Below are 14,142 nucleotides of genomic sequence, written 5' to 3' on the forward strand. Positions count from 1 at the left end.
CCTTTTTATTTTTATAAAATTTAAATTTGGAATAAAACACAATTTTAACATATGTACCAGAGATTGGTTAAAAGTCCTGCAAGTCCGAGTTTAGATTCAAATCTTTGATTACATGTTCAAATCAACTCAAAAACCTTTGAATATTTTCATAGAGTCAATTTTGAGTCCTCAGGTTTATTTTTAGTTCCTTTCAAGTACATAAATATATATTATAGGCCCCTTAGTCTTTAAGTTTTTCTATGAGTTAAGTATAAAATCGCTTTTGAGTGAAATTCGATCTATTTCGTACTGGGTGCACCCTTTTTTAGAGTGCGTAGCAATGAGGCTGTGCTTTTATTCTAGAGGTTAGAGTCTACAGTGTTCTTGAAAATACAGTCAGCTGCTATTATGCGTTAAAGTAGAGAGGAAAGTGCATTTGCTTTCAAAAATAAATATTACTAGAAAATGGTTTAAAAATACAGACCCCTACGTCTAAAATGTAATTATTTTCTTTTAAATGGCCTGCTTTTGTCCTAATTGTTATATTTCGAGGTTTAACCATTATAACTTATTTTAAACAATTGTCTTAAGAAACTGTACACAAAAAATAATAAAAATCAATCGAGAAATAAGGGTATCACAACCAAAAACATGGAGCAACGCAGAGCTTCAGTTCTAAAGTGCTAGGCTGTAACCTCTCTACTGTGTACCAGTTGACCCCGATAGGCAAACCAAAAGCTTCTACGAGGTCCAGATCAAGGCCTAAGAGGCAAAAAAATAGGTTGATGTAGTTAAAGGCACCATCAGGTGACCTTCAATGGCCATGCTCGTGAATTGACAACAGCCAGAACACGATGCACCACTTGTTAAACTTAAATACGTACGAAATAACTCCGTATCAGGGCTTGAGGACCAAGTAAAACGTGTGGTTCAGACACAGTTCTTTACAACAAGCTTCAAAAGCAAGACTCTTGGCTTCCAGACAGCATGGGGGTTTCCACCCTTTGACTTTGGTATTATTGAGTCCGATGCAAAAACAAAGGACCAACTGAAGGCTGCCATCATCACAGCTTGAACTTACCTAAAGACGATCTTTGTAATAACTGCTGTGCAAAGTTCTGCACCAGACTGGAACTACTTATTATGGACAAATGATGGATGCTATATTGATTGAGAGTGTAAATAAGATACCCTTTGATGATATCTATTATAACTATCAAAATTTAATGATATTTTTAAAGTTAAACAATTTTTGTAATTTTCAAAAAATGATGACATTTTTAAAGAGGAACCTGTGTTTAATTAATTAAACTAATTGCAATTTAGCTCTTGAGTTTTTATTCGTGTAATCAGTTCATTACATTTTACATTGCTGTTTATTTTTATATGCTTACCAATGTGTGTATATCCGACATTGATTTTGTTTAGATGGGAAGGGCTTTAATGATTTGCATTAAGTTAACATAAACAGAGGTGTGGTCTTTGGTTGCATGACCTGTACTCTACAAAGTTGTTAATTTGATGACTTTTGACTCAACTTTTGTTTATTGTACTTTTCAAAGAATATTTTTCCTTATAGGATGGCTTTGTAATCTAAGGGCCTGGTACTCTGTAGATATGGACGATGGAACTAATTTTTGAGAAGGGGTGTAGGAATTTTGCTGTGAGAGCTGCAGACTAAACTCTGATGAATCACGAGGAGATCATTTTTATTTCTTGCCCCCAAATTCATATACGACAATATAAACAGTGCATGCGTGCAAAATTGTTACACTCAAAAAAGTATAAACTTTGGTAGGAATTTCATGCAAGAGACTCTCAAAACCTCCATTAACATTTTTTTTAAATCAAACTATTGAGAAGGCCAAAAGACAATGGATAGTTGATCTTGAGGATTGAATTGATGCTAATTATGTTGGGATCTCCTATCTGTGGCAACAGGATGGTGCCCCGAGCCACAAGACCAAGGATACCCAAAAGTGTGTAGTAGATAATTTCCAAGATTTCAGATCAGCATCAATAGATTGTTAACCTGGTTTACTCCTTACAGGAATGTGGACAACATCAAAGCTACTTTGAACAGTGAGGGAACGGACATACTAGAAAACTATTTTGTCAATGTCTACAAGCCCTTCAGCCCTCGAGTAGAGACTATGTTTGCTCCTGGAGGATCATATTTGACATAGAAAATATAATGAATAGTTTGGTGAATAAATTAAAAAAAGTATGAGAGTTGTCCAACATATTTTTCTCAAATTATCTGCTTTTTTAGGTTTCTTCTGTCAAGTGTAACAATTTTGCTCACGTGCATTGTACATATACGGGGTACGTCTGCATTACTAGCAAAATCTACATGTTTCCAAATAAGCAAGCGATGTTTAAAAAAGTCCTTTATAAGTTTAAAAAGCTTATCAATATTAATAAAACAGAGTTTGTCTGTCTGGATGGTTGATGATACCTCATTTTCAAGTGTTCCTACTTGATCAAAGAAATAACAATGTAGCATAGAGTGTGTGTATGTAGCTATTGCTCAGTCCATAACATTTTGACACTCGTAATTTTGCCGCATGACATATTTGCCACCTTTTTAAGTTTTTATATTATTGGTTCGAACTTAACTTTTGTTTCTCGTTCAGATTAATGACATAACTAGGTTAAGAAGAAAAATGAAACATTGTAGTGAAATAATTAATACTCGAACCAGTAATATAAAACAAATAAAAAGACAACGAATATATCATGCGGCAAAATCTTCTATAGGCAAAATTACCAACGGTGAAAATATTCGAGGCAAAATAACCTAGAACCATTGAAATAGATCAGAGGAGTACATATACGGTCAAACCCAGATAAAGGGAACTGCTACTCTTCATATGAAAAGTTGACTATATCCGGATTTTTTTTACCCAAAGTATGTTTTAAAAAAAAACGTAATTTTTGAATACTTATATATGTAAATAAGTAATTTTGAAACTCCCTATTTCGAGGCAATCCGTCTTTGATTAGATCCTTTTTGAACATATCATATAGGATTTTTAGCTTATCTTTCAGCAAAAGTGTTTTTTGGAGGGATTTATCCTATGTATCCACATTGATTGAAAAGCAATATGAAATGAATTAATAGAGAAACATACAGAACAAAAAAATATGGGCGCCAACTTAGGATTTGAACCTATAGAAAAAGGACAAATCCTTCGGGGAATTCTTCTTCTCAACTTTTATGAATTTCATACAAAAAAAAAAAAATTATTTCATGTTTCGTCCATACGAAATATTTTATGTATTAAAAAACAGTACCTGAGAGAACGTTAATTATAAGTGTATTTTCTTAAATACAGATTTGACTGTATATTAGTGGTTCCAAAAAAAAATTGAAAAAAATTCGATGCTGATTACGATGCAATTTTTGTAAAAATTCCCAATACCGATTCTAATTTTTTAATATTTGAAATAATAGTTAACAATACCATATTGCTATCAGGGGCTTCCACATGATCAATAAATATTCGATTTTTTGAAAAAATATTTTAAATTAAATAGTTATTTACGGTTTTATTAAATTTTTTAGTAAAAAGAAAAAAATCATTTTTTTTTCTTTTCATAATTTAGAAAAGTAATAAACAGTTAAATACCGTAATAAGTAAGATTATGAATCGCAAATTAAACATTATTTTCCCGATGCCGACTTCAGAAAAAAAAAACCATTCACCCATTCCGATTAATTATCCCATCACTATTGTATATATTAATAAACCAATTTTTTTTGTTTGTATTTATCGACGAGCAAGGCCAGATATTCTCACTAGTTGAAAATAAAGCAAAGTAATTTAAATTGTACATTTTTTTAAATAAATATGACCTCTTCCTGTTGTGATATCTGCCTCTATTAAAGGTCAGAAACTACTACCGGACTCTTTGATTTATCCCTCAGGAACCATGCCCCAAAAATAGGTAGTGTCTTCTTTGAGTTAATCCAAATTTGAAGGAGGAGTAGAACTGGACTCCTTCTCGACAACGCTCTACCAGAAATAGTATAGCAGTCAGTGAACGAGGAAGGCCAATTATTTGACTTAAAAGATTTTCCGCCCTTTTTTAATCCTGTCCTATACCGATGATGCTGTTCTAAAATGTCTGGTAGCTCTTTAGGGCAATGTATTCATTCACAGCTTTCCTAATTGTCAACTGACTGACCTTCATTTCTTTAGCTAGACACATTGAGATGGTTGGTCCGACTTTATTTAACTCTTTCATCTGGCGTTCTCGTCGGCATTTCTCATTTTATTTTTTTCCCATTATGTCCAATTTGACTCAGAAAATAGCTCAAAGTGTTGATGACCTTATTCCAATTGTAAACAGTCTTTAGATATACAATCTTGAGAATGCCCTTTTTTAGTCATTATCGCCTAAAGGGGTCTGAGATTCTTTTTCATTTTTCTTCCTGCTCTGCTATCATTCACAGTAGAAAATAATCTATGTATATAAACATATGATAAGAAGATGAATTTTTCTTAGCAAGAGTAAAAGTTTGACCCGCTATTACTTATAAAAGAGAAATTGAATTACTCTTAAACATTTTGTCAGGAGCGTTTATGCACTCTGTACCAGGTAGAACATAGAAATCGGAACACTAATTCAATAATTAGCTAAGCTTGAGCGCTTGAAATTAATTCATATTTTGATATATTAAAACAAAAGAAATATGAGCTCCCTAGCTTACGCCCAAGTCGAGAAAATGACATTTGAACGTGATTGACGAATTTCCATTCTTGTACTCCAAGGAGTTAAACGTCTCCAGGACTACCGTCTACGCCATCAGCAACTCCGCGGCGTTGTAGAGGAAGAAGGGCCGGTTAAAATGACCAAACTGGACTAGAAAGAGTTAAAAAAAGCCCAGGCCAAGCTCCTCAAGTCCATGAGGGTTCTTACAAGAGATCTTGGGGTTTCATAATAGAATGTCCAGACAACTACCAAAAAAGGGGGTGCAAAGAGCCTGTGAGGGCAGAAAGGCTACTTTTGACACCCACAATGAAAGAAAGCCATCTCTTCCATTGAAAGACTCTTTCGGACTCTTTATTGAAACTTTTGGCCCCTCTACATCTCTGATGCCAACACCCTTGACTAAGCCTTTTGGGTATATGTCGAGTGAAATCCTCCAATGTCCGTTATCCAAACACCGAGTCCCTTAAATTGACTGCCAGCCAGCACTGGGACTACATGATAAAGGGCTACTACTGCAGTGACGCGAGGCCTTCTGCAGCCGTCTGGAAGCCATCATTTCACTAATGGTGGTTACAAAGCTTGGACACAAATTTATTTATAGATTTAATTTTATTGAAATGATATTCTTAATTATTAATTTATATCTGGTTGAAGTTTAAAATTCAAAGTGTTCGGACTCGTTAAAAAAGGTTTTTAGCCAAAAAAAAAAAAAAAAAAAAATAGTAATGAAACAATTGAGAGAAAAAAAACATTCAAACAATGTTGGGTGCAATATATATGCATCAATACTGTGAAAGCTTAATTATTCGGGACAAAAGTGAGAAAATCTTCTTCAAATCGAATTTCAATAATATTGTTAATTTCTTGAAACAATGAAGGACGCACCCAAATAATGTGTTCGGTTGTTTCAGGATACATGGCAAAATAGTTTGTTCTTTTAAGACCGTCGCTATAAAATATATCTGGTAATTTAAATGTTGGGAAAAATAAACGATGCTTAAACTATTTTTCAGATCACCTTATTAATTTATTTTTGATTGCATCGATAGATTGATTAACACTTGAGTCAATCCCACAAAAAAAGCAGATTTATCACTTTTCCACATCCAAATTGAAAGACTGGTATACATTCTTTTTTATATACTGAATAAATAAAAACAACTGTATCTTTTCATACTGAGATTAACGTATGAACAACTAGGTGCACCTCTTTTTGCCACTTCCTATAACACCAAGTCTAAAGATAAATTTGTATAGCGAATAAACACACAGAGTTAAGTCTTGTTCCTTTTAATCATGCCAATACTCACAAGACCTTCATCTGAAATGTTGCTGACACGAACAAAACATACTTTCAGATTCTCCAGTGGTAGACTACAACACTTAGAACATATTTAATGTACACAAAAAACATCTTGAGCGTCATTGAAAGTGTGAATCTGTATGAAATTTTGTTTCGAGTTAAAATAAAGAAGATATATAACACTCGTGTAACGTAGTGACATGGTAAATTTTTTGATTAAATAAAGAAAGTTAAAACGAAAAAATACATGCTGTTTAAATATTACTGTTTGAGAGTTAACACCCAGTATTTTATAGTGACTTGAAATATTATTTCCAGTAAAAAAATGGAATTATTTCCCATTATTTGGGGAACATATACCATCCTACAATACAATAAAAAGCTTGGGAAATGATTCAAGCGAGGCCAGAGTTTCCGTACGACAAATTTTGTGAAGGTCATCCTAAATCAGCAGCTGGCATTTGCTACTATCGCTGCCTTTGCAACACACTGGTTGATAAGCCCTGTTCTACATACCCGATTATGTTACTTATGTTTCAGAAATGCTCCAAATACATTGGTATATGTACTTATGTGTCCTTGAGTCCTATAATTAAATACATACTCATGAAACACAAGTACTGATCCGTTCTTTAAAAAGTAGCACTTATTAATACTTGAGAACTTTGAAGTACCTTCGGTAGTAAATTATGTTTTAGATTTGACTTATTTCGTTTAAAAATGTGTTAAAAACAATCCTTGTTTTCATTATTTGTAATATGTACTTGTAAGTAATAAATGTTGATGGACTCTGGTCGTATTATCTCGTTGCGTCGGTTAGACAGTCAATAATGGCTACTAATTTGTTTAAAGATTTAAAGATAAATATGTAATTTTTGAAAAAAATTTCAAAAACAAAAACTTTTGAGAACAGCTGCGGATTTTTGAATTTTTTTCTAAAAATTGAATATGTGAAAATTTATTTAATTTTTCAATTTTTTTTTAAAGATATTTCATTTGTCAATTTTTTTTCTAAAAATTAATATTTGTAATTTAATCTAATTTTTCACTTTTTACCGATTTTTTTTTTTTTTTAAATACCTATGCATTTTTGAAACTTTTATCAACAAAATTTAATATTTGATTTTTTTTTTCTAAAAATTTTTATATTACAAATTTAACTTTTGAGAACAATTGGGGGTTTTTGAAAAAAAAAAAAAAATCAAATTGTATACTTATAATTTTTGGATATTTAAGTGAAAAAATTACCAAAAACTTAGCAAAATGTTATTTTTAACAATTATTTAAATTATCAAAGAAAAGGATCGTCTTTGGAATCCGGAATTTTTACTAGAATCGTCTTATTAATACTTGTTACTTAAGTTATTGATAAGTTTGATACTTTTGGGAATATGTAATTGACCCAATATTACTCAATTCAATACTTTGTGTAGAAGTCCATTTTTATTAGTGAATGTGTCAAAATAATTCACCAACATAATAATTTGAATATTTATCAATATTTGCCGCCCTAAGTCAGCAATTATTAAATAAATAATAAGTAACAAGGAAAATTTGCTGTATTATTTTATTCACAAAATAACAAATGTATCACATGTAAACCATGGAAAGAGATCGAATACAATACTAACATTTTGAACTTGACTAGGATGTATCAAAATGTTGATATCATTCTCATTAATGTATTGAAATTAAGCATCCAAACCAGAAGCAGCAGAAGGAACGTAGCACCATTTCTTGACAACGGGCTTTCGGACCTTTCTGGGGTTCTTTCTGGAACGGGAGCAGACTTCTTTGGGTATATCAACACACTCCTCAACAGGTTTGAGGATTGGAACCAATTTCGTGACTTGTTTACAGGACTTTTGGGGTTCCAAGTTACAACTTTCCTCTGGGACTTCTTGGACGATGGTTTCTTTCTTGTCGAAACACTCTTCGGGTCCAGGCTGGGGAACACAGCCGGAAGGACCACACAATTGTCTGGGAACCTTGTTACATTCAGTTTGGGGACTGTATTTCTTGACGTTCTTCTTTTCATTTGTACAGACTTGTTTGGGCCATTTGGTACATTTTTGCTCAGTGGTGTAACCTTGGGTGACGTCCTCACACTTCTCTTCTTGGATGGTCTCACAGTTGACAACGTCATCCTCAACATCGTGCTCGTGGTACTTGGTTTCACACTCGGATTCGTAGACAGTCTTACATTCTTCAGGTCCTTCACCTTCGCAAACCAAGGGAGTGTGACAGAACTTGACGGTCTCATCAAAAGCAACATTCTTGTATTCGATGAAACAACTTTTCTTGAAGTTTTCTTCGCACTCTTCCTCTTGTTGAGGTTCAAAGTCGGTGATGTAGGTTGTGTGACATCTCTCAGAGTAGCTGTGGTGGCATTCAATGTGATCTTCGTATTCGGTTTCCTCTACCATGACAACCTTGTCGATACAACGCTCACCAGCAGCGGCAATGGATCCAATGTCAAGTGGGACATCCTCACCACCTCCTTGACGGGCTAGTCTGTTGTCAGAGGCAGCTGGGTGCTCAGCATTAACATTTTCGTGATCTTCATGTTGAGCGGTATTAGTAGTTCCAGTTTCTTCAAAGTTAAAGGGGAAGGTGTTGAGGAGTGATCTTGCATCACGGGTAAAAGAAAGTGTTCGTGCTCTTGGCCCTCCGATAGCGATAGTGGAGCCGATTAAAGCAATGAAACAAATGTACTGAAATTATAAAATGAATTTTGAATTTGAATTTCTTGAAACTTTTTTTTGTGAAAAATTACCTTAAATTGAGATGTCATTTTTAGTCAAATTTTAGCCTGTGATAAGCTCTTTTATTATCACACTGCTTCCAATAACTGATGAATTATCATATTCAATTGATGCTTATATATACTTGAAGTAATCCAGACAGATTATTACAAATATCTATAAAACATTAGCATGCCGGTTTAACTCACAAATTAGTCCATTATTGAATTTGGAATACCCCAATGATTACGTAGAATACATTGGTCTTTTGGCATCCATTTCATATTAAGGCTGGGCCATTTTGTATAATCACATACGTAGAATCTTATGAGTAATCCTATATTTATTTGAATCTCAATTCTTGGATTGTCAAAAGAATGTCACCTGAAGGTGAATGAATTTATTTACAAGTCTATATTAATGATCCTTTTGGATAAATATTTATATATAATCCTAATTTTTAATTTAATCAATTCAGATAATGGTTCTAAAAACACAAAATAATAATATGATTATTGAAATCTTTGATACTTTTTTGGAGGCTTAGTTCATGACATTAATACAATCTGTTTTTTGTTTTTCACACATTGATTTCTTTGCAGATTTTTTGTACATTTATTTGATTTGTAGAATGTGAAAATAACTTAATATTACTACCTTAATTTTCTTCTTTTGCTAACCTGAAACAAGTTTATATTGCCACACAAAATGTTCAAATAATATCTCAAATTGCAGAGTATTTTATGAATAATCAGGGGCGTCCGCAGAAGGTTTATGAATAATCAAACTTAGACAAGGATATTTTCGTTCTCTGAAAGATGTTTTCTACTATTACTATCCGTTAGTGAAATAGGATATTATATAACCGGATATTTAAAAAATTCTTCCTATTCTTTTGAATATACATTTGATCACCAATATTTTTCAGTATGCCTTGAAACTTTGAAATTCAATTATAGAATATACCATTTTATTATATTGTATTCTATTTTTATATACATATACGTCAAAATAATAATAACTTAGAAGAATACCTAAAAAGACATGGAAAAATTATAAAAAAACAAGCATTTTTCATATATGGGCTAAAATTAAAATTACTCTGGGCACAAATAAAGGATTAATTATATATTTATAAAAATTAAAGTCCTAGTTATTAGTTTTGATTTGACACCCATATCAATGCTATACGATATGCCATATTTTCAAGGCATAGCCGCGGTTCAAAATCCAACTGACTTGTATATTTAGTTTCTACAGACCTTGGAGAACGGGAAAAAGTTAAATATTAAAAGGTTAAAAAAAGGTAAAATTTGAACAGGTACAATGTGCAGTGATACCGGGATACCGGACAACATATATGCTTATAACTCTTTCAAATAGGAATTTTTTAATATATAAAATACTTGGCTTATACGAAATACAATTTTTTAAAAAACCCGCATAAAGTAAACTTTGTTAAATTTTAAATTGATTTCACGTTGCTTTTCAATGAATTTGGATACATATCATTAGTATCTCTCGAAAAGCCCTTTTGCTCAATGATAAGCAAAAAATCCTCGATAATTTGTCTAAAACTGGATTAAATCAATCACTTTTCATCTTCTAAACTGGTTTTTCAAAACCACATATTTATAATTTATAAACAAAAAATCGTAATTGTTTAATTTACTCCGGATATAAGAAAAATCCGGATAAAGTCAACTTTTCATCTGAAAAATAGCAGTTTCCTTTACACGGGTTGACTTTACATATATTGTATAACCCTTGCTATTTGTTACAAGTTTTTCTGAAGGAAAGAAATCCTTATCGAATTCCGGAGTAAAAGTTAGATTAATACCTCATTGTAAATATATAAGATCCAAATATTCACGAACCCCTCACAATACTTTGGAATAATACTAATTTTGAGCTAAATTTCAAATAACAACCCCATGATTTGTTGAAATTATCCTTGATTTGTGTTGCTCTGACGACCATTCCCACTAAATTCTTATACCATTAATCATCTATCAGTCTTTGAAAGACCATTTGATGATAGTTACAATCTAAATATTTGATGTGTTCAGAGTAATTTTGTTACTAATATCGAAGTTTGTATAGGTGCAGCTTCGTAGGGTTTGGAAAAACAGAAATGTCCAAATTATATTTGGTATAAACTTAAATTATGACTGGTTTTAGGAGAGAACATTACCTTGGTCCTGATTTCAACAGGCTATGACTTTTCTAAAAATGAAATATAAACATCAAGAGAAAATTATGATGGAAAATGTATTTATACTTTATCTAGGGGTTTCTTAATCAATATTCTTAGAAGAGTAGTATAATCTTTTTATTCTGAAAAGGAATGACCTTTACATATAAAAGAGGTATATTAAAAATAAATCCTCACAGCTCAAGTTTTGATAAGATGTTTTTTTTTACAAAAGTGATGTTTGGTTTTATTCCAATAATCATTTGAAGTTGTTTTTATTTATAAATACTGGATGTATCTTCAATGATGATGAGAAAGTTCGTATCATTAGTGTTATTTTATTAATTTCTCCTTTTGAAATTGGATGTACATTTATAATATAAAAGATAAGTATGTACCCGAACTATACACTTTATTTCGAATTATTTTATTAATATATACCATGACAAACTTGCTAATGCTCTCCCTAATTCCCCTTTTTAATTTGTATTAAAATATGTACGTTATCCCTTTTTCGTTTTTTGGATTTTTAATTTTTTGGTGCATTTTCGAATATACAACCCATAACTTTAAAAAAACTTTGAGAACGGGAATCGATCTTGTCTTTTGAAAAAATCAACTTATTAGCGAACAAACAAACTTGGCCTCCAGAGCTCAGGAATCTGGTTTTAACAGAATGAAAGATAGGCTTAAGTACGTAACTCAGAATTCTGAACCACTTTTATTCAATGTCTAAGGGCTGTATCTCTCTCTATTTTTGAAATAAATACCTTGGTTATGCGTTTTTATGAGAGGACAAACATACGCGTACTTTAATATTATATTGTAGTGGATTGTCTAAACTGAATCATCTCCAAGTGGTTGAACAAAACGTAAAGTGCTTGAACGGTTCATATGTTCTCCATAGTATTGTTTTTTTGTTTTTTTTTCATATTCGTTGTCATGGTATTCCAACAAGTCTTGAATTTGAAGAAAAAAAACTGTTCAAATAACGGTGAAAAGCATTTTTCCTTAGGGCAATTTTCCCTCCTTGTCTACTTTTTATATAGATAATAAAGCTGAAATTCCGGGAAAATTTATAAAAGAAAGGAGAAATAACAAAAAAACCGGTTTCATTTTAGGTGTTTATTGAAGGAATAAAATCAGCCGTAGGACTTTTAGAAGTTCCAAAATACAGAAATGAAGGTAAAATAATAACATGCATACCATGTAACCATTTCGTCTTAGTAAATTTCGCCTTACCCCCATTTTGATTTATGGATATTTCGCCGTAATCTGTATATTGAATATGTAAAATAGAGTTAGTATGTCCTTGATATGTGCACACACAGTTGGATCTAAAGTGCGGACTTTTTGCATATGTCCCTCTTTTGAACTTGGTCAGCTAACATGGGAGGCCGATTGGGGGGGTCATATAAGGGAGCCTATTCTATAGCCGAAACACTAAACTGTTTTTTGTAGCTCCAGAAGATTCTTGATACCGGGCCGTGCAGAATTATTTACCGATTTTGTTCAGAACATATCGCCGACAATAATGACATTTCGAATGACATGAGAAACAATTATTCATACATTTTTAGAATGATAAAATAGTTTGTGATCAAATTTAATCAATGTAGCCACCATTTGACTCAATGACACTGGTCAGGCGACGTCTGAAGCTGCCACAGACTTGCTGGATGTAATCGACGTCCATGGAGGCCCAGGCTTTGTTGACAGCAGCCTTTAAGACATTTATGTTCTTGTATCGTTTTTTGCAGACCTTGGTCTCCACGTGCGCCTAGATAGATAAGTCTAGTGGGTTCATATCTGGGCTCTGAGGGGGCCAGTAGTCCTTGGGCCAAAAGTTCATGTTGTCCTTGAGTCACTCTTGAGCTTTTTTGGAAGCGTGGGCGGGTGCTCCATCTTGTTGAAAACCCCAAGGAGAGTTGCCGACTATGGATTTGATCCACGGAAGGACCTTGGCTTCATGGCCTTCCCGTTGGAGGCCACGAGACCCAACATCATCACCGAAGCAGGGTGCTTTGTTGTTGCCACATAGCGGTGCTTATCTTGCACATCTCCAAAGCTCCCAACACGGTCATTTTGCCTGTTGAAAACAGGATCGACCGTAAAAGTTTTCTCATCTGAAAAAATGATGATGTGTCCAGATGAGCTCTTGATATCATTTAAGATTTTCTGGCACGCTCAAGTCTGACTTGTCGCTGACGTTCAGTTAGCAGAGGGCGTTCAGTACGCCTCAGGGACTTTCCTCCAGCCCTTTTCAATGCCCTTGAAACAGTTGATCTCGACGTTCCCATCTTTCTGGCAATGTCGGCAATGCACCTGTTGGGAGTCCTCTTGAACACTGCCTTTACTTGCCTTGTTGAGACAGTGGGCTTCCTGCCAGCCCCAGGGGAATGCTTGAGATCACCCCCAGCCTCCAAGGGCTTGCAAACGTTGTAAATTGTCTTCAACGAGGCCCCAACCTGTTCCTTAATGTTGTTATGAGGCACTCCCGCTCGGAGGAGGGATGCAATTTCGATCCTCTTTGTTTCCTGATTGGGCATGGTCTCACGTGTGGAAGTTGTTACGCTCTCACAGGAAGGATTTTTGTTTATTTTAACAGTAACAATACGAAACAATCAAATTGGTTGCTACCAAACTTCTTAAAAGTATATTTACATCATCGGTAAATAATTTTGCACGGCCCGGTTAGTGATTGAGTTATAAACTAAAAAGTGACTGGCGTCTCAAAAAAAAAACACAACACGGATGGTTGATGTTTTCTTAATTTATTCAAAATCAAAAAAGTAATGGGAAAAAAGGAAATTGGTGAAAATTGCAATATCTTCTTTTTTTTTTTTTTCAAGTATAAAAAAATGAACTTGCAATGAAATATTGAATTTGTAATTAAATAAAGTTTGTAGGAATATTTCTGGAAATTCGTATTGATATAAATTCGAGATAAAAAAATTAATGTTTAACTGAAATACCTGTCCTCTTCTGAATAATTTTTGTATTTGTTTCAATTTTTTTTTCATCAAGCGTCAATTTTTAATTTTTATGAAAAAATGCAAAAAAACAATACTTTTTTACATAAAATTTTAGTTTCTTTCAGTACAATATAGTATTTCCAATTTCCTAAACATTTCATTGTAATTACAAAAAAATGTTTGTGTGCTTGTGTTTTTCTTTACAATGCCAATAAATGTTATTTGCTA

General features: G+C 33.0%; 1 protein-coding gene and 1 long non-coding RNA gene across 2 annotated transcripts; one reads left to right on the forward strand and one right to left on the reverse strand.

Annotated features, from left to right (window-relative positions):
* Positions 1-1,869: 1,869 nt before the first annotated feature.
* On the forward strand, positions 1,870-2,206 carry LOC121125628 (uncharacterized). The gene is made up of 2 exons (XR_005866707.2): positions 1,870-1,958; positions 2,030-2,206. It is a non-coding gene; the product is annotated as an uncharacterized lncRNA (long non-coding RNA).
* A 5,348-nt stretch (positions 2,207-7,554) lies between these two features.
* Positions 7,555-8,861, reverse strand: LOC121125399 (uncharacterized). The gene is made up of 2 exons (XM_040720594.2): positions 8,778-8,861; positions 7,555-8,715 (listed from the first exon to the last, which is right to left on the reverse strand). Exons 1-2 carry the CDS (start codon positions 8,793-8,795, stop codon positions 7,693-7,695), a joined length of 1,041 nt encoding a protein of 346 aa, XP_040576528.1. The 5' UTR covers positions 8,796-8,861; the 3' UTR covers positions 7,555-7,692.
* Positions 8,862-14,142: the final 5,281 nt, after the last annotated feature.

This window comes from Lepeophtheirus salmonis, chromosome 10 (assembly GCF_016086655.4).
Source record: "Lepeophtheirus salmonis chromosome 10, UVic_Lsal_1.4, whole genome shotgun sequence".
NCBI lineage: Eukaryota > Metazoa > Arthropoda > Copepoda > Siphonostomatoida > Caligidae > Lepeophtheirus > Lepeophtheirus salmonis.